This window comes from Talpa europaea, assembly GCF_964194135.1.
Source record: "Talpa europaea genome assembly, chromosome: 7".
Classification (NCBI taxonomy): domain Eukaryota; kingdom Metazoa; phylum Chordata; class Mammalia; order Eulipotyphla; family Talpidae; genus Talpa; species Talpa europaea.
Window position 1 is genome coordinate 33,788,185 of NC_140074.1, and position 27,674 is coordinate 33,815,858.

At 36.6% G+C, this 27,674-nt stretch overlaps 1 protein-coding gene across 1 annotated transcript in view; it reads left to right on the forward strand.

The window, feature by feature from the left end:
- Positions 1–251: 251 nt before the first annotated feature.
- GLIS3 (GLIS family zinc finger 3) overlaps positions 252–27,674 on the forward strand; it is a gene marked incomplete at both ends in the record, with an annotated part of 438,059 nt that continues 410,636 nt past the window's right edge. Inside the window, one exon of the mRNA XM_084238466.1 lies at positions 252–639. Coding sequence (XP_084094592.1) covers positions 252–639 — 388 coding nt within the window. The remainder of the gene's footprint in view (positions 640–27,674) is intronic.

The window sequence follows — 27,674 nt, forward strand, 5'->3', positions numbered from 1 at the left end:
CCAGGCATTTGATGACTCTGCTCTACATAAATGGCCATTTTGCTAAGAGTGGTGCTTCTCTTCCTCATATTAATGTTACGCAGGTTGAAAACTCACTGTAACTTGTTTTCATTTTTGCTTTTAAAAATGCCTGCATTTATTTTTTTGAACAGGCTAATAACCCACATCATGGATAACTTATTGGACTTTGCCTGAAAGGAGTCATTAGTGCCTTTGGATATTTGACCATCCTGGCCACAGGTTTTTTCAGAATGAATGGAAGGTCATGCAGCATGAATCTCCTGCGGTCAACAGGAACCCCTCAGGGACCTGGAATGGTCAGTGGCCAACACATTCCTCCCTTGCGAGCCCACTCAGGGACTCCTGGCCCCTCATCCTGTGGCAGCACACCAAGCCCTGCTATCGGAGGCCTTGCTAACAGTATCCATCTCAAGATGCCCTCAGGAGGAGGGATGGCTTCTCAGAACAACATGGCTGAGAGCCCTATCCATCTACCTGCCTTGAGCCCTAGGAGACAAGTGCTCACCAATGGGAAGCCACGATTCCAGGTCACTCAGGCTGGAGGCATGTCAGGGCCACACACTTTAAAGCCAAAGCAGCAGGAGTTTGGAAGTCCTTTTCCAACAAATCCTGGCAAAGGTAGGATTGTCTTTTTGGGATCTTTTAAAAATTAACAGTGATTTTTTTTCCTTCCTCTAGTCCCTTCTCTGTCAGCAAATCCTATGGAAAAATACATGACCCAAAGTTAGGGCCAAAGTTGATAGTTTCATAATGATATGTAACTTGCTCAGTAAGGGGGTGGATGTGTACACATTTACATGTGTGTGGAGGTGAAGAGGACACAATGATAAATGTGACACCTAGTGGGATTATTAAATACGGTGAACAGTGAGATAGAAATATCAGCAATAGGGTGGTGGTGGAAGAACATAAATAAGTTTAATAGGATTCTGCCCACTGGATATATGAAACTCTGCAAGGCCTGGATTCTACAGATCATGGAGTTAAAGGGGTGACTGGACCCATCATTATGTCAATTGTGTGCTAGAAATAATGTGTTTGGATGGAAAAGGATAAAAAAAGGAGAAATTTTAATAGCTAACAAAATAAGGAATTAGTAAATATCAATGTAAAAATTATATTAAGTGCAGACTTAGAATTTTTATAATGTTTTTAGTAAAAATAGGGAAGCAAGCTGAAGGAGAATAATGAAAAGATATATTTTGTATATGTCTAATTCTCTTACAGAGAACTAGAAAACCTGGTTAATTTGAAATGCAGAGAGAATGTGCTTTTAATTCAGTAGTGTTTGAATTACCACATATTATAAATTACAGAATAAAATATATCTATAATTTAAAATAATATATAATTATATATAATTGTATAATAATTGAATAATTTAAATTAAACAATAATTGTTGAAAACAGCAAATTGCTTGACACACTCTGTAAACTGATATTGACTGAGTGAAGTTATTGCAAATGATGTATATAATTGGGCTGGAAAATGAAAGAAAATAGATCCCATGTAAAATATAGCATTGTTACGGAAAATTAAACAATTATATAATCCTTTAGGTATTTTTAGTATTTAGCTTAAAATGTTTATATTAACGGTGTTTATACTACCAAATAAAATTATTAGCAGCTTTGTGACTCATAACTAACCCAGTTTTGGTGAATAATTTTTACATCAGGCAAAAAGCCAAAAGTTGCTTATTTGGTGTCTCTGTATTTCTCTGCATGGAGACATATAGTAGAAATGGATAGATTATAAACAAAACAAAACAAAACTTAAATACATCTGTAGCTCTTTTCTGTCTTTTATTTTGGTTTAAGTTTTGTTGTGAATTGTTCTATTTCTTAGAGCTACTGATATTTAGAATAAGTATAGGAAAAATATTTCCTGGGTCTCCATATGAAATAACTCTGTCAGCTGTTGTGTTCATGGCATGGCAAACTAAGTTTCTGAATGTTAAGCTCATGTGTTTGCATTTTCAGGAACTAAGAACCAGTAAAACTTTTAAGCTCATGTTTGATTAGTGAACTGTAATATGCTTTTATATATACTTGTATTTGAAATCCTGACTGGCAATAATAATGGTGATAATGTTAATAATTTGCATTTATTTTATCATGACTTTTTGCATGTGTCAGGCACTGTGTTAAATGCTTTCCAATGCATAATCTCAGTTATTTCTTAGGACAGCCCCGAGTATATGATATTGTTGATTAACTGATAAGCAAACTAAAGTCCAGAAAGAATAAGTGATTTCAGGTTGCCAGCCAGTAAGTAGTTTGGGAATATTTGTTTGATGGTGACCAGAAGTGGTAATAATTATTGTCATGGTCTAAAAAAAAAGTTCATGCTTAAGTGATAGTGAACTCTCCAGGTTAATATATCTTGGAACTCATGTAAAATTAATGCCGCTTTCTGATTCTCCTCTTTTCAATTTCCTGGCTTCTTGCACACCTGTCCAGTTTGCAGTGCTTGTTCTGGAGCTGCATGGTGGGGTCATGCATAGGCATGGATTAGGGGTTGGGGGTGCCAGGAATGACTGTGTGTTCCTTTCAGGTCTTGATTGACATTTCCTAAACTAAACTAATAATAGGATGAGAATGGGCATATATTACATGTGATACATTTTAGGAATATACATAGTCATGGCCCTCAAGAACTTTGAAAAATAAATGGAAGTTAAAATAACGCATTATAATGGCTCTGACAGGGATATGCTTAGGGTGATTTGGCAATATTTATAGGGATTTCCAATTTATGCTTGATAAGTGGATCTTGGAAGAGTTAGGATGTCTAGATAGAAACTCAAAGGAAAAGAAGCTAGCTTATGGTTGTGCAAAGTGTATGTCCTGTGCGTGTGTGTGTGTGAATGTGTGTGCATGTGAGGGGGCTGTCAGGAACTAATTCTATAGTTTTAGAACTAATGAATAGAGAAAAGCACACTCAAACCCTGGAGGGGAGAGATCATGGACTTTTACCTGGTTTCATAATAGGGGGTTTAGAGACTGAGAAGAAATAAGACTAGAGAGGATTAAGCAGAAGTCAGGTGAAGGGTTAGAAATGTTAGGGCATGGAGTTTGGATCTGTTGAGGATGCTAGACAATTATGGAAGGGTTTTAACCTTGGGGATGATGTGATATACTTGATGTTGGCATCACTTCCTCGTTTTGCCATTATTTTCCCGTGTATTATTGACAATGGCATGACCCAGAAAAATAGATACCAATGAACCCATGACTCTGGGTTTATTAATCAGGGCACTTTAGAGAAACAGAACAAATAAGAGATGTATTTACCTCTAATTATATATGTATGTCTATATACCTGTTTATCTGTCTATCTATCTATCTAATCTGTATCTATCTTTCTATCTATTATCTATCTAGATACAAACAAATACAGGGATATAATTGCTCATGTGATTATGGAGGATGACAGGCCCCCAAATCTGCAGGATGAGTCAGCAAGCTAGAGACCCAGAAGAGCTAATGGTTTAGTTCTAGTCCAAGTTCAAAGGCCTGAGAACTAGCACGGGCAACGACATAGGTTAGCAGGTTTGACATCCAGGAAGAACTGATGCTTCAGTTTGAGTGTAAAGGCAGTAATTGGTAAAGGGTCAGCCTTTTGTTCCATTCACGCCTTCAACTGATTGAATGAGGTCCACCCCTGTAATGAAAGACAATCTACTTCACTTGGTCTGTCAATTTAAATGTTAATTTCATCTAAAAACTCTCACATAAATACACCAGAGTAAAATTTGACCAAGTAGTTGATTGTCAACTATGACAGTTGTCCTAGCCAAATTGACATGTAAAATGAACCATCACAGCGGGCATTACTGCTTTTGGGCCAAGTGTATTTTGCAAGATAGCTAAGAAAATTCCCTTTCTAAACCCTGAGAGTGATTATGACAGCTCAGGTATTCAGTGGAACCGAGTGCAGAAAATACTACCCAAGAACTGTCACACAGAAAAATGTCTTATTTGAAGACTGGAGGATGCCCACTGGGGCCTCATAAGAAGTAGAAATTTGATTGTAATGTTTATGTTACTTAAGGATTAAATTCTGTTCAACTGGAAACTTAAATACCAGTGGCTTTATCATGGGATGTGGTTCTTAGTCAGCCAAGGGCACTGGTGTGCCATGGCAAATTCAGGGGAGTCACAGCATATCTTAAATTTTGAAGGAAACAAAGATATGTAGCATCCTGTGAACATCAGGCAAACTACTAGCTTTAGGAGAGTCATTGAGTCAACTTTAGATTGCACTGTGCTCCTTTTGATAATGTCATAGCTTTGAAAAGCTGCTTATTTAATAATTGTGATAAAAGGAAATACTTTATATACCCATGTTCATTGCAGCATTTTTCACAGTAATCAAAATGTAGAAGCAACCCTATCTACCAATAGATAAATGGATAAATAAAATGTGTCCTATACGTAAAATAAAATCTTATTTAGTTGGAAGGATGTTTTGGCACATGCTGCAACATGGATGGTCCTTAAAGAAGTGAAATATGTCAGTCACAAAAGGACAAATATTGTATGATTCCTCTTATTTGAGGTTCCTCTAGTAGTCAGATTCATAGAGACAGAAAGTAGAATGATGGTTGCTGTGTACTGGAGGTTGTGGGGAGTTGGAGAGTTAGTGTTTAGTGTGTGCTGAATTTCGTTGTAGAAAGATGAAAAAATTATGGAGATGGGTGGTGGTAATGATTACATAACAATATGAATGTTTCTAATGCCATTGAATTATATATTTTAAAATGGTCATGCGATAATTTTTATCTTATGTGTATTTTACCATAATGAAAAAGCAAGTGTTAAGTGAAAATCAAGTGTGAGATAGGAGATGAAGATGGTGGTGCCCATTCTGATTCCAAGGGTTTGAGAAGAGGGTATAATTGGAACATAATAATTGTGGCTATTTAAAAAATAAAGTAATTTTATTTTTAATTTAGGTTTCAAACAGTTAATAAGTTAGTACATAAATACATTTTTTTTCAAACAGCTAATAAGTTAGTACATAAATACTATTAAGTTGTTGACATGTAACAACTTAATAAATGGAGCTATTAGACACGCCCTCCTCCCCCCTTAATTAGGTGTTCTTTTCGACCTAGGGGCACTATGCAAAAATTGCTGAGCTGCTAAGAATGGATTGAAAACATTTGGGAAACTGTCATAGGAGTTTATTTTTCTCACAAAAAGAACAGGCCAGGGTCACCGATTGTTACTAATAATAGTTGGAAGCTGGGGAGGGGGGGAGTTCTCCAAGATGATGGAACTTCCTTTTGTCTTTTTCTTCTTGGTTGCATAATGGCTGCTTCACTGCAGTTTCAGCTATGGAGCTGTCTTCTGAGAAGGGTGAAGGAGGAAGGAATAATACAGAGGGCAAAAAGACAAAGGGACAACTTCCTCCAAACTGAACCCCTTTAAATGACTTTCCTAAGAAACCCCATTCAACTATTCCCACATAGTCAATCATACATAATTTATTTCTTAAATAAATTTTATTTTTTATACAGAATTTAATAAAGAATTTGTCATTTCAAATTTGCAATTTTACCTTACATTATTTTGTATTTTATATTCTATTAGATTGTGTTATACTGTATTTTACTTTTTAGCATTTGCTACCTTTTCGTCTTTCGCTCTCTCTCAAGTAAGTTAAACCACTTGAAAATTGCAGACATTATGATACTTCACCCCAAGTTCCTTAGCAGGTATCTTTCATGCTGTGTAAACAGAATATATTAATCATGACCAAACACTTAAACTTCGGTACAACATTATTTATATATAGTTACACCTTTAAATGTATTCCTACTTATATTATTATTTTATATTTTACTCTACTTATATAACTATTTATAATACAAATTATTATTTTCTTTCTCTGCTTGTAACCCAAACATCCTTTGTAGATTTTTTTTTTTCCTTTTGATGCAGGATCTAGCCAAAGATCTTGCATTACATTTGGTTGTTATATCCCTTCAGTCTCTTTTTAATCTGGAACAGCCTTATCTTCCTGCTTCCCTTTGTGATTCATGAAAAACACCATGATATTTTTAAAGAATTTAAACCAATTGTCTCACAGTCTGATTTGTCTGATGATTTCTTCATGACTGGGTTCAGGTTACATATTTTTAACCTGAAAGACTACTACATATGTGATTTGCTTATCACCTGTTTTATTGTACCAGGAAGTACTGAATCCTCATTTGTCCTTGATTTTGTGATGCTGTTTGATCACTTGTCTAAGGGGTGTTACATATTTCAGCATTGTGAAGGATACTTTCCCTTAAAAATATCTTAAATGATTATCTTATTCTCCAGCAACTTTTTATAGTATCATTGATGATCCTTGTCTAATGAGTTATTACACTATTGATTGTAAATGGTGAATTTTCTGATAATATAATTCATTCTGTGTTATTTTGCCATGTTCTTCTGGAAAGAGAGCTTTTCTTCCTCTTTTTAGTAATCACTGTACACTCAGATAATCTTTGTTTTTTTTTTTTTTTTTAATTTCACTGTGCTATTATTCGTTACCATCACTATTCTTTCTGATGCTCAAATTGTCCCAGATTTTCTGAGTGGGAAACCTTGTCAGCTCCTATGTCTTTTTGACATGTTCCCATTTAGCACTTCCTACCTTTCAGTCGCAAGATTTGTGGGCTCTCTCCTACTTCCCTGCCCCAGAGCTGCATTCACCCATTTCCCCCCAAAGCTCAGAACACTGGGAAGTATTTAGAAAACTGCATTAAAGGGTGTTCTCATTGACTCAGGGGTGCCATGTTTCTAGAAAGTTTGCCTGGACAGGTTAGGAAATATATCAGAACAATATAATTAGTTCCAGTTAAAATACAACATTACAGAGTTTGTCACATTTTCTCATTTGTACATTTGTCAGTGGGACTCCTGATTGTTTGCTTTTAGTGTATTTACTTATTTGCTCTGTTCTAAAGAGTTACTTATATCTTTACATGTTTGCAATAGTAGAAATTAGTTTTTAAAATGAATGCTTAGTACATACAAATTTTTAATGTGCTCAGATAAGGATTTTCATATTTATCTGAGCCAATGAGTGAGTTTGGAGGACACTCTGTAGTTGGCAAATTCTGACCATCCTAGAATTAGTGACTTTAGAATCCCAGTTATATTGTACCATGAATGGTATTTCCCCTTACTTCCTGTTCAACAGTTACGAATTGTAATTAGACTGGCAGAAATGCATTTTTCAAAGCATCTGGGAAATCAATTTTATGATCCCCACTTTAAGCACATTTGACACAGCTATTTAAATATTTAAGACAATTCCACATTTGCAGTACCCATAGGACTATATAATTGGGAAGATATTCATTGTAAAGATTTTTTATTTTACTTCAGGGCCTCTGACATTTCTGTTGGGCACTGCTGTCCTTGGAGACAAAGGGAGTTAGTTATTCATTAGCGCTTGTGGGTTATTCATTATTGTTGGTCAGAAGAAGCTGAATAATATCAACAAAGGACACCAAACTAATTGGCATTAAAAAACTCTTTTGTGTCACTTAAGGCTGGTGTCTCTTGTAAAGACCTGGTTTAAGAAAAATAATGTATCATATGAACCCAGGAGGTCTAAACACTAATGTACTTTAAATAATACATTAAGTTTTATTTTTATTTTTTACTGTTTGTGGTTTGCTAACTCAATTGGTTATAACCTGAAGCTCAGGTTAGTTGCTTGATTCCTTGTGGGTCAGTTTGCTTTGTAATTTCCCTCCACTGCCACTTCATAAATTTCAAAATACTGCCATGATTTAAAATGTAATTTTCCTGTTATCATTCCTTCACTTAACTTTACTCATGGAAAAACAAATGAAAAAAATCTGTTAATACCAGTTCGTGAACATGTTGAATGTAGCCATATTAGAAGTGGGGCAAGAATAGCAATTGGGGTCCCACATTTTTGTTAAGATGCAGTTGATTATTAGCTTAAGAAAGCTGGGGTTAAATATTTGGTTATTTTTTTTCCTCTTCTGCTTTTTAATCCTTTATATTTCCTTGCACTTCCAATGTGGTTTCCTGCAGAATTAGAGCAAATAAAGTTAATATTCCATAAAAGGTTCCAAAAATAACCAAACCAGTCAGGGACCAAAGGCATTATTCCAGTTGAGGTAGCCAGAGTTTTCATTTCGTCTCGCCAACAAGGCAGGTGAAACACAATGTTTACTTTTGTTTACTCGCTGGGCTACACAGGGTCCACTTTGTGTGATTTATTGATGCTGGATATAAATCAAATTGATGATGGATTTCCAAGTATTACTGAATGGCAGGCATGATTTGTTCTAGTTATGAAAGTGGTTTGTTGTAATAGTACACCTTTAAAATAATATATTACATCAACACACCTACACATCACAAATACTATAGGACATGAAGCTGAAAGGTAACATCGGTTAGTCACCTATATAATAGCATTTTCTAATGCTGCTAAATAGCAATGCTTTGGAATTCTACACAGTACTTTGTAGTTCCTAAACTTTCATACCAATTATCTCATCTGATTTGATAAAAGGTACTATCCCGTGAGGCAGGGCAATTGTAATTGTTTCCATTTTAGGGATGAAGAGACTGAGGCTCAGTTTGCTGGAAATTTTATTCTTTTTTAGCTGCCTGAATTGTAAATGAATAGGACTCCATAATCCGAGAGCTCTTGCCCCAGAAGTTCTGAGAAAACTTGCCTCCTTTCCCATTATAGTTTATGATTGCCTCAGTTCCTCAAAGAGTATACCATAAAGAAATTCAAAATGATTTAGCTGTCATTCCCATCTATGAGCTGAGGAAATGGGCCCTTGCTCCAGTTTTCAAATATTGTGCTTGACATTCTTAAAAAATAAGACCCTTCAGAGAAGGGAGGGCATCTGCCTGGACAACTGGGCAACCTTTGAGTGATGCCTACCTGAGTGACGTGAGTATATGTACAACTACATCGTCTCTAAACCCAGAAGGGAGGATAGCATGAATATGAACAGATATGCTACTTTTGAGCCATCAAATTTTAAGGATACAATGGATGGCAATTTCTATTTAATACCTATTTTCATGGCTGCCTTATTTGAATAATGAAAGAAATGCAATTGACTCTGGCATAATGAAAAAGTTAAAAAATGAGACTTGTGTTGTAGGACCTTATTATTCAGAGGTAGTCTGATATCAGCACTTCCAGCATCTTTGGAGAACTAGTTTGAGATACATATTCTCTGGGCCAGACCTACTGAATCAGATCTTGCATTTAAATAAAATCCCCAGGTGATTCATGTGGGTAGGGATGGCTTCAGGACTGTGTAAGTAACAACTGCACAGGGTCCTCCTAGCAGGGGTCCCTTGTGTTTGGGATTTAATGGTCTTTGCTCACTGTCTTGACATTCTACTAATTTTATCTTTGAATCTGTTTTGTAATTGAAGTCTGATGGAACTCTGGAGCATGTGTGCAGGATGTGTTTGTGGTGCTTGGAGACTCAGTTCACACATAGTTCCATATCCCATTAGGAAGACCACTAACTCTCTGGCCCCCACCTATTGTCTACAGCTTCTGTCTGCACCCTGTGGTGACCTGAGTGTGAATATGGGAAGTTGGGGTGGGATGTGTGTGTTCCAAGTTAATTGTGGTGAGGCTGCACACATTTTGAGGGTATGCACTTGCCCTGTGGGTGTCCCCATGTGGAACACCTTTCTAGTTTGCAACTAGAAACTAGAAAGCAAACTAGAAAGCACCCTGACAAGTTAAGAGATCCTGAGAAGAAAGGAAAAAAAAATGACTTGCCTACTTTTTGAACAAGGGACCCAACATTTTCATTTTGCATTGATCGCTGTGAATTATATATCTGATGTTGCCAAGTGCATTTTGGAATTTGAGAAGCACTGGTATAGGAAGAAAGAGCAGGAACACAGTACTCAGAAGACGCTAGGTCGAGTTTTGCTGGTTTCTTAACAAGCCACTGCTTTAGTTTCCTTATCTGTAAAATAGTGTGGTGTGTTAAACTTCTCCCACTGCCTCCCCCCTTTCCAAATAAGCAGAGTTTTGACAAAGTGCAGGCCCTGTTACACATTTTTTGAATAGAAGTGTGTCCAGGACATTTTCATCTTTGACTTTGGTTTCATGAGATTGATAAACAAAACTTGACATTGTGCCCTGAGGATGGGATAGAGTTGAAGGGCAGCATTCGAAATGAAGTAAGTAGCCTAAAACCAAGCCTCAAATCCATGGAGTGAATGGAAGGAGTCAATAAGCTGAGGAAGGCTGACAGGGGCTTGGGTAGGAAGATGATGGTGAGCATATGAGAACATGAGAGCCAACACATTGACTTTCCAGGTTGTCACCCACATGTGTGGCAGTCTCAGGTGGACTTGAGATGGTGGAACATAAATGGTGTTTGCTTTTGAGAATTAAAGTATGTGATAAATGTCAAAGTGCATTTTTTACTATAAACTGTCAAACACATGTCAAACACATGTAAAGTTACAAACCACGTGGGACATGTGTATCTCTATAAATGATAGTAACTGCTGCTGAATGAGATGACCCTGTCCTGCCACACTACTTGTTCCTTTGAGTTGATCTTTGAAATAAAGGCTTTCAGCTTAATCATAATTCTCTAGCCTCGACAGTCTTAAAAGCTACTAGATTGTGTGGATGTAGAACCTTAAACCATTTTCACAGTTTGCTTTAACGCTAGGCAGAAAAATCTTAAATCACAGTAAACAAGGTAAAATAACATTGTAAAGGTCTATCTTCCAACTAAAGATTTTGTTTTATTTAGGTGGAGTGATCATATAATCTATTATTTATTCTGACATGCTTTCTAGAGTGAAATGGGACCCTATTAATAATTATGCCCAGACTATCCTAGATGTATTGGAATGCAGATTCTCCCTACAGCTGGAGGAAAGTTTAATGGCATTTAGATTCAAAATCTTACCCAATTACATTAAGGTAAGGTTGTTTGATATCCTTGACTGGATTAGCCCCATGTAAATTAACAGGAAAATTATTTCTTGGGGCCAGTGAATGATTACTAGTATATTATTACATAGAACACATTAGTTTTGTTTATTCTAGGATTGAAAATAGATGAGCTAGGGGTCCTCCCTGGTGGGACAAGGAGTTAAGTCTCAGCGCTATGAAGTAATCCCTGGCCAGGGAGGTGACCGACATGGTGCAGCAGACCTCTCCTGTCTCACCCGCTGCTCCCCTCAGCAGTGTATTTCAGTCACTCTGCCTTTTCTGCTCCCTGCTCTGACTCTTGTGAATCCTCTCACCGCCCGCCCCCCCCATCTCTGACCTACACCTCAGCTCTTGTATGCATAAATAAATAAATCGTTTTTAAAAAAGAAATGATCTAGCAGTTATTTAGCATGTATTTCTTATAACTGTTTTTTGCTTTACTTAATTTAATCCTTCACAACCTTATGAAGTATGCCCATTGAAAACATGAGAAAAGAGAGACTTAAAAGGATTAAGAAACTTGACCAAGAACACATGGAAATTTTAACCCCTGCCTTGCTGACTTCAGACTCCCAATTCTTGTATAGTACATTGTTTTGCAGTTTTTTTGGATACAGGGTTTGCATTAAAAGGCTAGCTTCTTGGAAGTTGGGAATAATTTCCTGAAAGTCACATCAGGGCTACCATAACTTCTACTCTGTGTGGTTGTGTAGTGTCTGGTATATTTATTTTGAAAAGGATAGCAAGTTGAAGCAGAAAAATCACTGCTGAATAAATTGTTTAAATTGTCGCAGTTTATGTTGATTAGTGTTAAAAGTGCTTCTCCTTACTTGCTTTAAGATAATGGTTTTGGTGGCAGTTAGGTAGGCAATGTGACATAAAATGGAAAAGTACAGTAATGGTTAACTTTTGAGCCCTGATTCTGGGACAGCTGCTGCACTGAGCAGGCTCCTGCGCCACACAACTATAGCACAACCTGGGAGACCTAATAGGATGGTCTGGGATCTTACTTTCTCTTTATTTTTTGTAACAGCTCAATGTGTTACTATGTTAAAAAACTGCAATTTGGAGAGGTGAAGTAATATGGTAGCAGTTACATTGCTAGTATATGACAAACCAGAACTGCAATGGGGTTTTGTTTGACCCAAGAGACTTGTGTCTTAATCATCCTACTATATTCTGTGGTGATCTATCAATGAACCTTGTTCTTTTTGTTTTTTAAAGACTTAAAAAAAAAAAGACTGATTTATTTATACAAGCACTGGGTACAGTCAGAAGCGCGGGAGGGTGAGAGAATTCACCAGAGCCAGAGCGGGGAACAGAACAGGCAGACTGACGAAGTACACTGCTGAGGGGAGCAGTAGGCAGCAGGAGAGGTCTGCGCGCCATGTGGGACCCTCGCCAGGGGTCGGGGATCGAGCCAGCCCTGAGGAGGAGGCTGCAGGCAGCTTTGCAACCCAGCGCTCAACTGCTGCGCCACCGGGGAGGCCCCAATGAACCTTGTTCTTTGTGGTAGTATGGGAACCCAAGCAGGAGACTGGTGTTTTCTACTGCAAGTGCACTGGTTCATCTAGTGCCTTATTCAAGACTCTTTTAGTTGCAACTTACTAGAACCCACTGTGCTAGCTTATGTAAAAGGGAATTTTATTATAAGGAACCAGGAGTGTTTTTTGTCACCCAGGGAGAGGGTGAACAACTAGATCTTTTGAAGGACAATAAGAACAAGGTGCATTTCACGCTCTTTCTCCCTAGACAGTGTCTTTACACATCACTTAGTTCTTCTCCATGCAGTTTGCTTTTCATCTCATTTTTAGTATGTACATTTTAAGTGTTCTCTGGAGAACACTTAACCCATGGGAGAAAAAGTACATATATATGTAGTAAATATTATTTATGTTATATTATTACATGCTTTGTTTATACATATTTATTAATAGGAATTATAAGGAATTGCCTCAGGTGATTATGCATGTTGAGAAGTCCCAAGATCTGCACTGAGCAAGTTGGAGACCCCGAAGAGCTGATGGTTTAGTTCTAGTCCAAATGCCATCTGCTTAAGAAGCAAGAAGATCTGATATTTCAATTTGAGTCTGAAGGTCATAAAACACTAGTATGGCAGCTCAAAGTAGTCAGGCAGGAAAAGTTCCCTCTTACTTATAGGAGAATCCACATATTTCTTCTGTTCAGATCTTCGTCTGTTTGGAGGACACCCATTCACAATGGGGAGGGCCATGTGCTTATCCCATTCCACCAATTTATTTTTATTTTTTGAAAAGATTTATTTATTTATGCATACAAGAACTGGGGTAGAGGCCAGAGGTGTGTGTGTGGGGGGATGATAGGATTCACCAGAGACAGAGTGGGAAACAGAAGAGGCAGATTGAAATACGCTTCTGAGGGGAGCAGCGGGTGAGACAGGAGAGGTCTGCTGCGCCATGTGGGTAGCTCCCTGGCCAGCTGTGGATCAAACTTGTGCTTCAGTGGCTGTGGATAGTTTCATAGCTTGCATCTTAACCCCTTGTGCCACCAGGCAGGCTCCTATTCCACCAATTTAAATGTTAATTTTCTCTAGAAAGACCTTTGCAGACACAATGTTTGACCAAATGTTCGGACACCCTTTGGCCCAATTTGGTTGACACATAAAATTAGCCATCACAGTATCTGTCATCTCAGTGAGTCTTTCTTCCACATCCTATAAACATGTAATGTAGTCAGATCTTCTGTGCTACAAATTAACCGGGTGGTATTCTACCCCATTTTCAGGTTCCTTGGAAAGAAGCCTTTCAGTGTGGGTCAGGTCTGGTTCATCCAAATAAGGTGGGAGCAGAGCCTCATAAAGGGACATCTGCTTAGAAAAGGGGGTATGGGTTGAGTACATAGTCCCTTCAATTAAAGTAGTTTTGCAGGTATGCCTCAAATAACAGTGACATTTCCAAAGTTATCACAGAAGTTGTGTTCTTTAGTCAAAATGGTTTCAAATAAATAAATAAATAAATTGTTATACATAAATAAATAAATCTTAAAAAAACGGTTTCAAAGTTGAAAGGGGAAGATTTTAGAAGTATTATCACCACAAAAAGTTAATTTTAGGTAAAGGTGCTTCTAAATTTTTTTTCTTCTTGAAAGATCAACTACTGAGCTATATATATTGTGGTGCTTTGTGTCACTTTTCCAGTAGAGACTACTTTATTTTATAAGGGAACCTAGATTTTCATTCCTAGATGCAGAAATTAAGAAAGAGAATTTAATGAGTAAGACATTAAGCATTTTGATTTATTTTATATTTAGAGTTTAGTGAAGGCGAAAATTTCCAGGGTTCAGGTATGCAGACCTGTGATTTCTCTTTGAAATCACCTTGAACAGCACAGCAATTTGAAGTGGTTTTACTTTTCAGATTTGAAAATTTTCATCATAACTGTTTATTGCTTTGTTGTATAATCAATGAGCATCCATTTATGATTTGAATACTCTTGGCTTTTACACTTTAATAGGAATCTATAGATAAAAAATGCACAATCAGTGAGTTATATTTTTAAAAGTTGGAACCATATTTTCTGTACACATTTGGGACAGGTAATTTTTCTTCTTATATAGAAGCAAATTCTGTACAGTACTCTGTTTGTTTTTGTGATAGGTGGACTCTAAGATAGCCTACAACTATTTCCACCTGGAATTCATGTCCTTGTGTAATAACCACCCTTGGGTATAGGCTGAATATAGTCACTTCTTTCTAACCATGACAAGGGTGATGAAATATTACTTCTATCATTAGTACCCCTGATCCTTCCATATATCTGGCTAGCTCCTGCAAACCATGACAAACATTGAAGTGGTATTCTTGCCTAGATAAAAAGGATCAACCAAAGACAATTTTTTAAAAAGACTCATTCATTTATGCATACAAGCACTGGCATATAGGCCAGAGGTGTAGGGGGTGAGAGGATTTACCAGAGACAGAGTGGGGAGCAGAACAGGCAGACTGACTGAAATACACTGCTGAGGGGAGCAACAGGTGAGTCAGGAGAGGCCTGCTGTGCCATGTGGTCAGCTCCCTGGCAGGGGATCAAACTTGTGCTGCAATGGCTGCTGATAGTTTCATAGTGCTGATGCTCAACCCCTTGTGCCACAAGGGAGTCCCTGACAATTCATTTTAAGCAATCATCAGGTGTTTATGTGAGCTTGTCGCCTGGTCTCCCTTCAACACCCCTCTCCCAGCGCCATTTTTATTCTCAGTGGTGTGTCCCCACCAGTTGTTCTTTTGCTTCTCTCTTCTTGCCTGCCAGCTAAACCTGTTTCTTATCCTGCTCTTTTATTGCCCTCTTAATTATTGTCAAACAGAATTCATAGACAGTATTATTTACCCACATACATAATTTAAAAAAAATCAATAGAGTTTTATAACTGAAATACAAGGGAAATAATATTTTATAATAAAATAATTATGTGTTTAAATATGGAAATATTTCAGCACAAATTTACTGGAAGGCATAATGAAATAGTCAGATAAACATCCACCTAAATGTGGATTCACTAAAATTTTGTGATTGTGAATCATTTTTTGTTATTGGTGGTTCAGATGTCTAGGTGTTTTGCTTTCAGTGATATAATTTAATGAAGTGGTGGACAATACTTTATTATATTTCTGTCAAAAGAGTGATCAATCTTTTGATTTGCACTGTAACTTCATTTTAGATAATTTTGTATAAATAAGAATCATGGACTTAGGTTCTAAACCAGGTAATTATAGACAGGTTTTTACCTACATGAATGTCTGGTGAAACACTTGAAAATCATATGGAATGTGAATAATTCTTTGTGTTTGGGATTGTATGGCATCCCTGCCTTTATCAGTGAATGCCAATAATGTTGACAACCCAGATTTCCTCTTGCAAATGACTTCTAGGGGGCAGTGTCCCCCATACCCACTCATATAAATCTAAATCTCCTTTCAGCAGAAGAACTGATCAACTGATTAAAGTATTACAATTTTTAACTGGGTCAAAACCTTAAGATAAAGAAAGAAATTGTTCATTATGGAATATGTCTGTGGGGAGTTAGAAAGTGGCAAACTAAAGAACAAAGAGGATCCCCTTTTTCCAACTCTTAAAATGCATTGCATTATGTGTAACTTTTTTTGATTCTAATCTTTCTTCTTATATTCATTTTCTTTAGGTCTAACTATAACAATATGGTGACTTTCATAGTCAAATTCCTTTTTTTTCTTTCCTTTTGTATTATAAGACTGTTTCTGTGTGTCTGGTGTTAGATAATTGACTGACATTTTCTGAACTTTGTCTTTAGTCGATATGTGCTAATAATGGGGGATCAAAGGTAACCAAAATATGAATTGAAATCTCAGTTGATTTGTGATAGAATTCTGTCCAACACAGATTGACAGGGAAATCCAATATACATTTATATGAAAAGGAACAATGGAAATTATGCTGCTGATATATGCATACACACACACACACACACATCCCTTCAGGGAGCTCACAATCAATATGAAGAGAGAAAGGAGAAGTTTTAAGAAAACAATAAATTATGTAAATAATGACATACTAATAGTGAATCAATGTCACATGCTTTATTTTCTTATGTATAATATCAATAGGTTATAATTAGAAACAAGTAGATACAATTGACTTATACGTATTATGTTAAATGATGTAGACATATGCTATATAAAATTCTATGCATATTTTACACACCATATACAATAACATTTTATATATAATTAATACATTTACAAATATATAGTGCATATACATTATACTTTATATATATTATATATCACATAATATAATTTATATATAAAACATTTTATTTAATAAGTAAAAATGTTGAGATGACCTTTTCCTCCATTTTTATGCATTATTAATATAGCTTTTACATAGATACCTCTATATGCTATCTTTTATATTTGGAAGTTCAATTTGCATCACCCAAAATAGGAGAGAAATGGGGAGGATTATAGATACTACAAGAAATTTTGTCTGAAGACTAATGTGACAGATCTTGTCACACAATATTCATGCAGGTGACATAGAATGTGTATGGGCAGTGTGGAATATGTTCTTAGTTTGCATTGGCAATAAGATAAGAGAAAAAGATCTCATATCTCAAGTGGATAAGTTGAAATTAGACATTTGAGTGAGACACACAAGGTATTACTAACATGTTTTGGGTTTGGAGGTTTTGGAGTTTCCTTCTCTGTTGTTGATCATAATAAGGGATGATTTAGTGGAGTGTGAGAAAGCTTGAACTAAAGGCCCATCCCATGGTGTGTCAGCCAGGGTCCAGTCAGAAAAAGAGAACCTATTTCAGTTATTTTAACAGGGTTATCTAATATCAGAAATTTGCTAAGCAGAGATTGAAGGTTTGAAAAGGTGAAAAGAGAACTCTGATGTAACAGATAATAACTGCAGGAAAAAGCTACCACCTTAGGACTGGAGCAACAAAAGGAAGAAGTTGGAGATTAGAAGAACCTATAAGTTCAAAAGAGGAGTACACAGAAGTACGACTCAGACATCTAGCTGTTGTTGGAGATTCTCTTCCAGAATCAAACCAACAAGTATAGGTTACTACTCTATGAAGCATTGCCTAAGAACATGGAGTACTCTATATAGATGTTAAATCAATACCAATTCTCAACACCAAAGTCATGGATTAGATCTTAAACCCTGTTATGTTTTGTTCTTCTGTTGTCTAGAGTGATTGTAATGGTAGGTGTAGACAAATTTGCCAATCTATCATATTGACTTTTTCCCAAATTGTTTGTATCATATGAAGACTGTGTATTTGAGGTGTTCAGACTAAGCCCAGAGAAATAAAGCAAAGTGATACTATAACTTACTTTTCACAATTTTCCTATTGTCTTAATCAGATGAGAAATAATAATGATATCTAATACTTAGGGTAGTATTTATGATGTGGTAGATGTTATAGTAGGTGCTTGATGTCTCATTTTTAAATGTACCAGTGGGACATATTGTCTAATTTAAGTTGGCCAAAACCAGGAGGTAGATAATGTCATGCTAGTTGTTACTGTTATTAACCCTTCCATTTTATAGCTGAGGAAATTGAAGTACATTGGAATAAGTTGCCCAGCATCACACAGCTAGTAAGTGGCAGAGCCTGCACTGGCTTTGGAATGCACGCTCGTAACCACTAAACTGTATTGGCTATATTTGTTTTTGTTTTAAAAATCCATATTTTTATTTATTTATGGATGGATGAGTAAATAGAAAGTTCATTCATCCTCCAGCAATGAATGATATAGTATAGTAGAAATGCTAACTCGAGAATGAGGTTGAAAACATAGGTCTTCCACGAACTTTCTTAGAGAAATCTGGGCTGTTTGTAAAAATGTGGAAGTTTCCAATTATTATTGTTTTGTGAATTGTAAGGATCCTGATCACATTTTTATTACTGGGAGCTAGAGATGAAACCTGACTTGCAGGTTACATGAATAGTTTCCTATCATGTGTCAAGTATTACAGGTTTGTTAATGGCAGTGCTATTGATACCTAAGTTTTCAAATAGATTAAAGACATTTATTCAGACATTTGGGCAATGTGGTATTAGCTGTTGTTTTAATTCCCATTATTTGCTGAATTTCCATTTTTTTGCATCTAGAGGTCAATCTTTCTAGGAGCTTGCAAAGCAGCACTTAGAAGTCATTTCATCTCTGGAAACTAAGCTAAGAGAGGATGGTCCCTTCTGTTTGCTTTCCTCGTTCCTAAGGAGTGCTCTAGCTTCTCAATTTTTAATTACCCCAGCTGTAGACTCATTTCTGAGCTGATGACTAGCGAACTGGTGTACAGGGACTAGAAAAGTCTAGCAAAAATGCCTCAGATCATTGGAGGTGAGTTGTGTTGGGTTAAAAACTTATCAAAGAAGGAAGTTGAGTATATGTAGGGTGCTTGTGTGTGCAGGGGGACAGCTTTTCTTCTCTAAGCCAAGACACTTCCTTCTGCCCTCATATACACTCTTTTTCTCTTGTTTCTCCTCTCCCTCCCATATTTCCAAAGCCTTGATTTGTATAATAAAATTGAGCCCTCAAGGTCTTATAAATGGGTTATATCATAGAATGTAGCACTTAGCAGTTCTGTGAAGTTTATGGGTTTATTTAGAGTCAAAAGTGATTTCAAATTAGATTCTGAATGTTGACAAATGTCACAATTGATGTGATTTCTGGTAAATTTGGAACAAAAGAATAGTTTTGCTTTATATTCAGTAGTAAAATTGAATATAATTACATAGTTTGTTTTCCAAATAATTCCTTTATCTTTGAATTGCTTCAGGATTTTTTAAATGACTTACTATATTTTGCAGTGATAGAGCTGTGCGTTATTATCATGATTGATGATATCCATCCTATATAGTCAGAAACCACAAGGTTCATAAGAAGCATGAGCGTGTGCATGTGTACGTGTGTGTGTGTGTGTGTGTAATGTGGACTTACAGCTGTCCAGTCTAGATAGCTGGGGCAGTGTGTACCACTGGTACCTTGATAGGGTGGAGAGGAATGGGCTTTTCCTATTTTAGGTTCAGTAGAAAAGAGAAGCAAGTCACTTTATTGCATTCCTGAACTTGTGATCCATTTTCTTAGGTATTATGCAGAGCAGGGCTGGATGGTCATCAGAATTTCTCTTAGAGCTCTGTCAAACTGTAAGAAGGGTCTATCTGAGGAATTTCATCCTACATAATCAGGAGTTATTGTAAGTTTGAGACAAGGATTTGGTTTTCTTCTTTCTATGTAAAATGACAGTTGATTTTTCTGGTGACAGATCAAGAACCAGGTAAATGTGTCTTACTTAAGCATCGACTTTGGTTGACTATAGGTTGTGAACTTGTCATATCTTGTAGTTCCTATTTAAATTTATAATCTTTAGAGGCAGGGAATTCATAATGTGGGTAATATGTGCAATGAAGTGGTATGATGAATGTCTCATTTGATGCCTTACCACCTAACATGGTACACTGTCTCTGTGTACACATTTCTGCGTTGGTCTGTGACCTGTTGTCTTTACTGAGTTTTATTTTGTTAAAAGAGTTCTTGTGATTTAATATAGAAATTATTAAATCAATAATAATTAAAAGAAAATTCAAGCAATATAAGTGATAACATTTTTCCTGTGATAAGAGCTAGAATTGAAACAATAGATGTCCTGGTTCAATTGCTCCATTTTCCAGAGACTGATATATCAGGGTAGTAGATAGTATAGCATAGTGGCTAAGGTTGTAGACCAGGTGTGTGATGGATCTGAGACTGAATCTAGACTCTCCATCATATCTGGAACTTGACTATGTGATTTACTCTCTCTAAGGGATAATATTTGTACCTACATCTTAGAAACTTTAAAAAATTAAATAACAAAATGGATATTCAGAATTTAGCACAGTGCTTAGCACATAAAATGCCAATATAGTCAGTAACATATTATGAGATTAACACAGTACACATCAGATTTTATTTTATTTTTTAAAAAGATTTATTTATTTATGCATACAAGAACTGGGGTATAGGCCAGAGGCAGGGGCATGAGAGGATTCACCAGAGACAGAGTGGGGAACAGAACAGGAGAAATACACTGCTGAGGGGAGCAGCAGGCAAGTCAGAAAAGGTCTGCTGCACCACATCTGTTGCTCCCTGGCCAGCCGGGGATCGAACTCGTGCTGCAGAGGCTGCGGATTGCTTCATAGTGCAGTGCTTAACCCCTTGTGTCACCAGGGAGGCTCCCCATAGCAGATTTTAAAGTGGATAACTGGGTGTTTTGAATACAAGGACTTTTCTCAGTCTTCTTCACCATGCATAAACTCTGTAAAGACAAAAAATGGTTATTTTACTAAGCATTTAAGAGCCCACTATGTGCCCATATGAGCAGGACAAAGTAACTGCACTTACCTTGTGTTCTAATGGAAATATCAGCTAACAGGTAAATACCTAAGATGCAATTCTACAGGATGATAAATACAAAAAGAAATAAAGTAGAATAATGGGGCTCAGAATAATAGGGAAAATATTTTTGAAAGGGTGTATGGAGAAATCTTCTCTGATTTAGTGAGGAGTCCATCAACCGAAGACCTAAAGAAGAGTGTTATGGTAGATATAAAGCCATATCTGGATTCTGATTTGATTCTAGTACAGCCAGATCATTTAGGTTCTATAGACTGAAGTGGGGAGTTCAGAGATTTCAAGTGTGAAGGGAAATTCTTGAATATTTGTAAGTAAAAGTTTTGGTATGGTCTTATATTTTAACAAGGACATTCTAGTTACTGTGTTGAAAATAAACTGTGTGGGAAGACAAAAGTGAAAACAGACAAAACAGGTTATTGCATCAGCCCCAGTGAGTAGATGGTGTGGAAGGTTTAGATTGAGATGGGTCTTGAAGCTAGAGGCAGCTGGAATTGCTGAAGGATTAGATGTGGTGATACGAATTAGAAGAATCAAGGAAGAGTTCTAGCATGGCTTGAGCATGTAGTGAATGACTATACCATTTCCTAAGATGAATAAATCTGGGCTTGGAAGTAGGACATCAGGATTGTGTTTTGAACATACTACATTCAGGATATTTATCAGACTTCTGCCTAAGAATATCAAGTACATAGTTGGTTACAGAAGTCTGGAACTCTCCAGTGAAGTGGGAACTTAAGAGAGAAATGCATAGGGATTTTAATAAGTAGAGATAATATTTGATGTCATGGGACTACAAAGGACCATCCAGCAAGAATGAGGATGGAGAAAATCATCAAGAATTGAGCCATGGCAGTCAACATCGACGGCTGGAAGAGGAAGAAACTGAGAAGATGCAAACAGTGAGGTAGGAGGGAAATCAGCATAGATATCTTAGAAGTCATGGTGAACAAAATGTTTCCAGAAAGAGGGAGTGACCAAATATGTTAAAATTTGCTGTGTGGTTTGAAAAAGATGGAGCTTGAAATTTCTGTGTTGAATTGGGGAAGATGGAGGACACTGTTGCCATTGGCAGGAGGACAAAGGCCATGTTGTGTCTGACTTATACACTGCTTTGTTCCCTGTGAAGTACAGTGTCTGGAACATGATAGAAACTAAGAAAAACATTTGTAGGATGTTGGAGGAATGGATAAGATGTGATTAGTGCTTGTTTTAGATTTTATTTTTGAGTCTTATCAGGTACAAAATCATATGATTACAAAAAAACATATATACATGACATCTGCCTCCTCTCTGTTAGCAGTCTATAATTTTGATTCAACATTTATCTCACATTTTAGTTAATGAAAAATATATAAACCACCTCAGCCCTTTACAGTGTCCTACACTATGCCATAGAATGAAGTAGTTAAAGAAAAGTGACTGAGTCATTTACACTGCACCCACTGTCCTCTGTGTCCCTGAGTCTGAAGAGTCTTTCTAGTTGTGCAGGAGTTTATCAGTTACCCTAGTACTGCTGTGACTTTGACATAGAACATTTCTAATAAAACATATCAGAGGTTACTGCAGGTCATTTCAGTCTAGGCCACATAGATATTTCCCCCTTATTTTGAGATAAAAACTAGCTAGGGTATTCTCAGTAGGTTGCAGTATGATAACTCTGGCCTTGGGATTTCCCAGACTGTTCTCTGTTGTCCCTTGGGGTACTGAAGTGAGTTCAGGGGGGAGGCTGTGGAGTTTTTTAATTTTTTTTGAGGGAAACAGAAATAATGGACATCTGTCAGCTACCCTGTGAACTACTAGTTCAAGGTAGGTCATGGTTTCAATATTAGATCATTACATTCCTATCTAATGATGTCATATCTTTGCAAAGCTGGGCTTATAGGATTTGCTGTCCTTAAAAAGCCAGTGCCATGTAAAAATTAACATGGAGCCAGAATTGAGCTGGCAGAGTTCAAACTGTTTTCAAAGTATGCTGGTAGCATACATATCTCATTAATAATTTTGGTTTTGTAAGAATGAAATAAAAATACGTCTTTCCTATCAATTTAGGTGTATTTTCTTTTCAAATGACCACTAACTTGTTAAGACAAAAGTACCTATTAAGTTTTGGTCTACATACATAACAGATGGAACTTTTAGGTATTTCTTTTGGCCTAAAAATGGCATCAAAATTACCAGGATGTCATAAATTGAGAAAGTTTGAGAACCTCAGATTTAGCCACTGAGGTTCCTCACAGTAGAAGAGAAGGGAGGGGAGGGAGCCATCCCAGCTTGGCCTGTTTTCTGCCCTACATCTCATCTAAGTCTGTGCCACTCAATATTCTTGAAGGGTTCCTGTGAGTGACTGGATGAATTTGCAAAATAGGTGTCGATGAAGATTCTTATGTTACAGCAGGCAGCTTTCACTCACAAATGGCCAATTTTACCTCCCATCCAGGAAACAGTGTGTAAGTGTTTTCTATTTCATTTTCTTCCTTCTACCTCTGGAGCACTGCACCATGCCATTTACTGACCACTTCTGCTTAATTTTCCTGTGCATGAAAAATGTGTTCTGGGCACCAGACAGCTACTTCATACAAAAGCTTTTAGAACATAGTCCTTTGCAACACAGGGACCAGCTGGATCTGTGGAGAGCCCTCTCTGGAGACAATATTGGAGGATACACCAGCTAGGATGTACTATATTTGGTCCATAAAAACTCAAGGAAATATATATCTCTTCATAGTAGGAGTATGGCTTTTTTTTTGAGTCAAGAGAAGAGAGTGAAAAAGATCCACTTTCATGAGTACTTTAAGACTGTCTGAAATGAGAATTGTCCTTGGTGAAATTGTCGGTTTATGATCACTGACAAAGATGAAAGGTAGACAAGTAACAGAGTTACATGATGCGGTTTTGTCCATTTTGCTTAAGGACTCCGAGTGCCTGAAGGTTCTCCTTTACCTTCATTTTTGTACTTTTGCTAAGTGGAGTGAACCTCTCCAATGATCTCTTTAGGCAGTTTCATTTTGTCTTTAATACAGACCTTCTTAGTCTTAGCCATCAAATTACTCTGAGCAATGGGAAGAGTGTTTGGGTTTTTGTTTTTCACTCAAAAGATAGTTAATGAAAAATATATAAACCACCTCAGTCCTTCCCTCTGTCTTCTTTCTTTCTAATCTCCATTGTCTATCCATATTTTCAGTACACTTTCGTTCTTTTTTTCCATCTCAATCCAACCTCCCCCCTTTTCCCTTCTTACCCACCCCACCTCCTCCAGCCCTTTATTTCTCATTATTTCCATCACTGCAGAAGCCTCAAGTCCCAAAGGCAAGAGGTGCTCACATTGTGGCCATTCAACCAGGACTTGAATTGAGCACATCAGAGCATTGTCATTTGATATTTTGTGTTGAACTTATGCAGGGAATGCAAATGATCTCTATGAATAAGTTCTACCTGAGGGTGAATCAGTCAGATTCAGTTCTTCCATCAGTTTTCTAGAATTCTGTGAAATCCAGAAAGATTAGCCTATACTTAACCTCTTGAGTTTAACATCTCTAATTCTATTTTGGTGTCACGTTATTGCCGTTGCAACACTGCCATGAAAAAAATACTATGGTAGCCACAGATGTAATAAAAAAAATTCAGTAGTCACATTAAAAAAGATTAAAACTAAAACAGTGAAATTATTTTTAATCTATTTTATGTAACCAAATATATTCAAAGTATTATTATCCCAACCTATAATCAATATAAAAAGAGATTATTGATATGTTAACATTTTTTTGTCCCCACTAGATCATTGAAATCTACTGCGTATTTTAAACTTGAAGCACATCTCAATTTGGAATAGCCACATTTTAGTGTTCAAGAGCCAAATGTGCCAGTGGCTGCTGTGTTGGATAGTGTAATTCCAGGCACTAGGTCATGGAGAGAAAGAGAGGTTTTAGGCAATTGATGAAATTGAAAGAATTTCTTAAACTTTATGCTTCCAGAATGCTGAGCGGCTGGAGCAGATGTTTGATTAAAAAGATGGACAGAGAAAACACCTCCAAGTTCAATGTTAGTCTTTTAATTACTTTAATCAGACAGCTGGTCATCTGAATATAGAAATTTGACCTCAGGGGATAGAAGGTGAGGGGCCACACCAGTTTTTCTACGTAGCCATTCAGTTCTACTCCTCTATTTTCACCTTCCAAGCTGAAAAATTTCCTACTTCTTAGAAGTCTAGGACTTAAACAAAAAAGATTTGTCCTGCTGATGAAAATAACTCAGCCATTAAGAGCTCAAGGAGGTCCTTTAAATCCTGATAAACATTTTTTTCCTTCTTACACCTTGCTTCATGTGGTGAAGGAGGAGATTTACCTTTTTCCTTGAAATTAACAAATGTCATCTTATTTCAGGGAGGCTCAAAAGCCAGCAAATCTAGGTGGTATATTTTCAGTTTGCATGCCGCAAAGACAGAAAAGTGCTGCCCATCCCACCCCCCACCCCCACCTGTGTATAGAGACAAGTTTGAACAGGCCCTGCTTCTTTCACTTTGGTTAAGCATTATCTTGTGTTCTTTGGGTTACTCTTGCATAACACCATCCCAAGCATAAACTGAAAGCACCCCCGTTTAACTATGGTCTGGATCTGCCCTGAGAACAAGGGATAAACTTGTGTCGATAGAGAGTTGGTGAGTTATCAATAACTAGGTAAATAAAATAGGAATATGGTCAACTTTAACTCCTCCAAGTCCCCCCACTGCTAACTCCCATCTTTTCTTTTCTATGACGCGAGGAGTTTGATCAGAAAAGGAAGCTCCAGTGTTTTTTTTTTTTTAATGAAAAGTGTCTATTGTGTCTATTTTCCATTCCTCACATGCAAAGGGGAAGGTAGAGAAGGGATGCTGACTGTTTCATGGGGATGGGGACTCTGGATCTGTAATTTATCAGCTTCTCTGAGAAATAAACTGTCAAAGACCCTTGTATCTCATGAAATGTAAGGTCCTTGGTAACCTCAATTTCTGGGTTTCTTAGTTTTACAGAATACTTGAAGTTTTGTTTATGCTCTTCCAACAAAGATGTAGGATTTGGGTGTTAGGGTCTCCATTAATGACAGAGAAGTACCTGGAATGTCCGGGGAGGGGTTATGCAGGGAATTGGGATGGATAGCAGATGGCAAACCCACAAAGGTCCATTGGTGTTTGCTGGAGTTAATTTGTTTGCCATATGACATCTGGGGCTTTGTGACAGTGAGCTGAACAACTACATTAAGAAATAGGATTGGAGAAGTACACAGGTTGAATTACTGCCACATGTTAAGGATGTGGAAGGTTGTGTGGATGAAAGAGAAAAGTAAAAAAGAGAATCCAAATAATGTCATACTAGGGAAACACAGTATTTTGTTTTCAAGAGGCTTCCAATTTTTAAATATACTTACATTTACTATTATAACAATTAAAAAAAGAAATCCACTAATGAAAACATACAATCATCCGATTCTCCTACTTAAAATCTGGTCTAGTTGTTTGTTTTTCTGAGAATTCCCAGGGGTGATTTCCAAATGAATAGCATAGATCCTTTACCTATGAATTTAAGTTATTTTTGGAGTTTAATATTGTCTGATGCCACTTCCTTTATTTAAATAGTGCTTTTCTCGGAAGACTATGGGTGTGGTAGGGCTACAGTGACCACACCTGCAGGTAAGGGGATCCTATACTGTCAAAACACTAGCAAGGATGTAAAATAATTGTACTTCAGTAACAATGAAAAATAAATAAGTCAATAATACTTTTCTTCCTCTAAAAACTATATATATTTCACTGTAGAAAATAAGAAAATACTGAAAAATAGAAAGAATGAAATAAAATAAATTGTAATTCCATCCTATCCTAATTTTTGCATTATATTATGTATGCATAGCAAATGAAGTTCATTATATCTATAGCAAAATTTTGAATTGTGTATTTTTCATATACTATTACCTTAGGAGAAACTCATTTAATTAAAAATCTTCAAATCAAATGTGTAATTTATAAAGTGTCATAGTCCATTATGTAATTACTCATTCATCTATTGATAAACAGCCCTTAGGTGCTTTCTAATTTTGACTACTACAAATTGCATTTTATGCAAATTGTGTTACATAGATCTTTTACCACTTTTCTGATGATGATCTCAGGATAAATTTCTGGGATGTGAATTACTATATCAGTGGACCTTACCTTGATGAATGTTGCCAAGTTACCGTCCAGAAACATGGTACCAGTTTATATTTCCAAAACATTCTTTGAGATACTCACTTTACATCATCTTTACTATCATATTACATAATTTTTAATCTTTTCAGTTTGATAGGTGAATCGTTCATATCTTTGTTATTTTAATTTGCATTTCTGTTTCTAAAGTTGACCAGATATATATTCATCTATTTTTCTTATATACATAAACATTATAAACCTAATGTTTTAAGTAATCACTAATTTACATTTACTTAATGGTTTGATAGAAAGATCTAAAAAATTATTTTCTGCATCGTCAGTGTTCCCCAAAACTAAAATTAAATACCACCTATCATGTTCTTACTGAACTGTTACGTACTTTTTTTTTATAAAAGTGTCTCTACCTGATGTCACTCATCTATTGCAGTAACTTCTCTGTATCTTTGTCCAATACCGTTATGATTTTACCTTTAGAATTCTTTTATTAAGAGTTTGGAAAAATTCCTCTTCTATTCCAGAATGTTTTAGCTCTTTCAGCCCTTCTTCATGAACTGGAA